At 38.7% G+C, this 4,267-nt stretch overlaps 1 protein-coding gene across 1 annotated transcript; it reads right to left on the reverse strand.

Moving 5' to 3' along the window:
* Positions 1 to 522: 522 nt before the first annotated feature.
* Positions 523 to 3,151, reverse strand: LOC117173952. Its single transcript, XM_033362600.1, has 2 exons — positions 2,971 to 3,151; positions 523 to 1,076 (listed from the first exon to the last, which is right to left on the reverse strand). Exons 1-2 carry the CDS (start codon positions 3,149 to 3,151, stop codon positions 523 to 525), a joined length of 735 nt encoding a protein of 244 aa, XP_033218491.1.
* Between the last annotated feature and the right edge of the window lie 1,116 nt (positions 3,152 to 4,267).

Here is a 4,267-nt window from a genome sequence, read left to right on the forward strand (position 1 = left end):
TCAGATATATGTCGCTCTACAATGTACCAAATTCAAATTTTAATGTAATTCCCACAGTTCGGCCCATGCTAATAAATGTTCGCCCTCGATCAATTCGGTGAATTAGTGTAGAACCAAAACCTGTCCATCTCAAGGTTCCATACGATCAGAGGTATACGCACTCGAAAATGGTTTCTGGGTTATCTGGAATCCATCTATATCACCTATTAGATAGCGACCATTACGTAGAACTTTCTTTATCGCGTATGAACTCTTTTTCTTGGGCAACAGCTTTTGATTCACCCCAGGTTCGGATACGGCGTTGGGCATTACAATATAATTGCCGCATTTAAACTTGGTCGGTTTTGCACGCTTATTATAAAATCTTTTTTTATTTCTCTGACGCAACTTTTCAGATATAAGGTCGACGTCCTCACGCAACTTTTTTCTTGACACATCAGACTCAATTTGGTCGTTCATTTCTGATAACAAAGTTCTAAATTCCTCATCTGGAAGGCGTACTTGAACAGCTGCAAACGACAGTCACGCTGGGGTGCACCCTATCGAACGATTTAGTTTATTATTGACTGCAAACTGTGCATCTATTAATTTATCTCTCCAATCAGATGTTCTAGCAATCTTTGCTAGAGTAGATCTCAAAAATCGAAATACTCTTCCCCCTTGACCATTGGCACGGGGAGAACCAGCTGAGATTTTGGTGTGTTTTATAATGTGATTATTTGTAAATAAAGTGAATTCCTCTGACGTAAAGCAACTTCCCCGATCCGAAATTAAATTTCTAGATTTCCCATAATAACGGATGTACTTTTCCAGTTTACCTATAGTTTCTTTTGTGGAATTTTTTTCCACTGGATAAAACACAACAAATTTGGTATAGCCGTCAATTATTAAGAATACATGCTTATAATCCAAGGTTGCATTTCTCAAAGCCTCATAGTGGTCGACAAAGCTGGCTTCAAAAGAACGTTTTGCCCGATCCCATAGATGCAACTCTTCCTCATTTTTCCCTGAACGAACAGAATAAGCTAAGCACATTAAACAAGCTCCCACGTATTCCTTTACTCTTTTTCGTAAATCTGGAAACCAATACACCCTTAAAATTAATTCGACAGTCTTGTTAACACCTACATGCCCTATATCATCGTGACATGTCCTAATTACAAGATTAATTATTTCCTCTGTTACGTAGAACAAAAGATCTTTCTTAAATTGACAATACAATAATTCGCTTCGCACTTCGTATTTGTCACTCACCATGCTCTAAAGATTCACGAATTTCTTTGAATTCGGGGTCTGACAATTAATTATACGTAAGCTCTTGTGCAAAAGTTAGAAGCTTTCTTACATATACTTCGCGACTCAATGCATCTACGTGTCTCATACGTTCGGAGGGGCTATGTTCAATTTTGTAGCTATATGCCTGTAGTTTGTACGCCCATCGCTCTATGCGAGGATAATTTTCTTTTCTCTCTAACGCTAATTTAACGGCGTTACAATCTATTCGAATCACAAAAGATATTCCTAGCAGATTAGCGTGGAATCACTTTAAGGTATATGCAATAGCAAGTAACTCCAACTCGTAAGTAGGATATTTTTTTCGTCTCTAGAAGTACGTTTGCTATAATAATAAATCGAATGTAGCTGCCCAGCTTTTTGTTTTGTAATAGAATCGCTCCAAACCCTATGCTACTGGCATCGGTATACTCTTCGGTGTATGCCCTTTCTCAATAAATCATACAATGGTTTGGCTATAACTGCAAAGTTTGGAATGAAACGTCTCACAAAACCCACGAATCTTAAAGACTTCTGAACTTTCAACACACTTCTTTAAACTGGATATGCTAATAACACTTTCACATGTTATCGACTTGGTGTAAAACCCAGTTCATTTATCACATACCCTAGGCACTATATTTCGGCAGCAGCGAACACATATTTGTCTAGTCGCAAGTGGAGACCATTTTGCGCCATCAAATCAAGAACTTTCTTAAGTATTAACCAACTCTCCTCTAGGGTTTCAGTCGCGATTGAAAATCATCAAGGTATCTCTGAAAATACGACGGAGCATTTACAAGCCCAAATAGTAGTCTCAAATATTCATACTGTCCTTCAGGAGAACTGAAAGCCGTGTACTTGCTCGACTCGTTTGCCATCTTAATATGATGGAACATATCCTTTAAATCTAATTTTGTAAAAAAAGACTTTGCCATGCAACATGTCAATAAGATCATCGATTCGTGGCAATGGAAAATGTTCTCTACTGTTATTTTATTTAAAGCCCGGAAATCCACGCACAACCTGTACGCGCCATTTTTCTTCTTAGATATGACTACTGGACTACTATAATTTGACCGGCTTGGTCTAATGTACTTTAATTTTAAAATCTTTTCTATAATTTCTCTTAATTTAGTGAGTTCTAACCAAAACAATCTTCATGGTTTCAAATAAAAAAGTACGTTTGAGGTTAACTGTATATCCATTCTAAAATCAATCGGGTTGAGATTTCTTAGCCCCTTTTCGTAATTGTTTAGCAATCTTTGTGGTCGTTTTTGAATTCAAAAGGAACTTTATCATTTACTTTACTCTTTGACATGGGCTAGAATTAAATCCTGAATCATTATTGTGGCTGGAACTATCGCAAAAAGAATCGGAATTATCCTATCACCCAAAGGCTGCAATTTCACATTTTCTTTAATGAACCCGATTATATTAAAAAGCGAGAAGTTAATTCCCGTATACGAACAATCTTGAATAGGTTCCGTTAACAACCCATATTCGTAAAAGTCTTATAAATAAATTTTTTCTTTTAAGAATGAAATTGGACTACCATTGTCAATTAATGCTTCTATATAATACTTATCGTCCTTTTCATTACGCAACAACACGGTATCCGCACTTCCTGAAGCAACCAGTGGAACTCGTTTCTCCGTTGACACCGTCGACTCGCTGGCACACGTTCCACTACTCAACTGGCAAATCGTGAATGAAGGCCACTGTTTTCCTTAGAGGTCGAACTGTTAACATTATCAGATCTCCCATTTCCCTCTGTCGCATCTCTTGATATTCTCATTGGACAATTGCGAGCTTGATGACCCGTCTCTTTGAATTCGAAGCAGGCACCCCTTTCCTTTGGCGCATTTTTTTCATTCATTAGCTAAATGCCCAAGCTCATGGCAACTGTAACATCTCGGACGTGGACTAGTCGAAGCAGACTCTAAAGACTCTGATTTGTTCTCGTAAAATCTTGACTTTTTGAAATGCGGAGCAGAATTCTCACTCTGTTTACCACTGACCCCATTTCTAGAGTCTCTTCTTGGTTCATTTTTGGTAATACGTTGCATCCCATCGAGCAGATCCACATAATTACCTGCCCGGGCATGAGATTTCAAGAGAAAATTCGGAAAACCCCAGATAACAATTCGGGCGCGCATGTTACGCGCACGTCGATGCGCGCATGACATGCATGCCAAAATTCACCATGTTCACCCACATTTTGTGAATGTAACTGAAGTGCGAGCACAAGGTGTGGCACAATGCGAGCATGTTTACAATCACCCTGTGACGAAATTTTGCGGCGCGTACATGCGCGCAACATGAGTATCCAGTGGGGCACAAAATGTTTAATTTATAAATTAACAAAATTTATTATTCAAGGCTTATAAAAGCTATAAATTGGCTTTTCAATAAGGGTGCCGTCCTGTAGGTGTAGCGTATCAGAATCACAAAGCAGAATATCATAGATGTGAAAGAGATAGAGAATCTACATTTTTTTATCATGAGAGTGAAAGAGATAAATAGATCTGCCCGTCACTTTCGCTTTACGCCGCCATTTTCTGCGCATATGGGACTGCGCGGAACTAGCCGGCTAGCCCAGTGTCTTTTGCAAAATTGTAACGCGACGGTGTGTGCCGGTACTAGTTTTGTGAGAATCACGAAGTACTACAAGGAGACCGCGCGCCATATATTTCGACTGGCGCCAGTTCGCGATCGCCTGTCCTCGGAGTTTTATGCCTTTCCAGATTAAAGCTTCCCTTCAGTGAAAATATTAAATTAGAAATTGTCATCTGCTATGTATAATGTTGAGTGTGTTATTATTAAGTTTGGTTATGCCACGTGTCAGTTCATGTTACGAACGCAGTGATAACGCTTGTATAATTTATACAATTATATGAATAATGCCATTAAAACAAGAGGAGGAATATAAAAACAATAGAACGCAAGTATCGTTATTGAGGATTTCGCGTCTAACACCTCTCTCTTTCTGTGC

Source organism: Belonocnema kinseyi, chromosome 5 (assembly GCF_010883055.1).
Source record: "Belonocnema kinseyi isolate 2016_QV_RU_SX_M_011 chromosome 5, B_treatae_v1, whole genome shotgun sequence".
Taxonomy (NCBI): Eukaryota; Metazoa; Arthropoda; class Insecta; order Hymenoptera; family Cynipidae; genus Belonocnema; species Belonocnema kinseyi.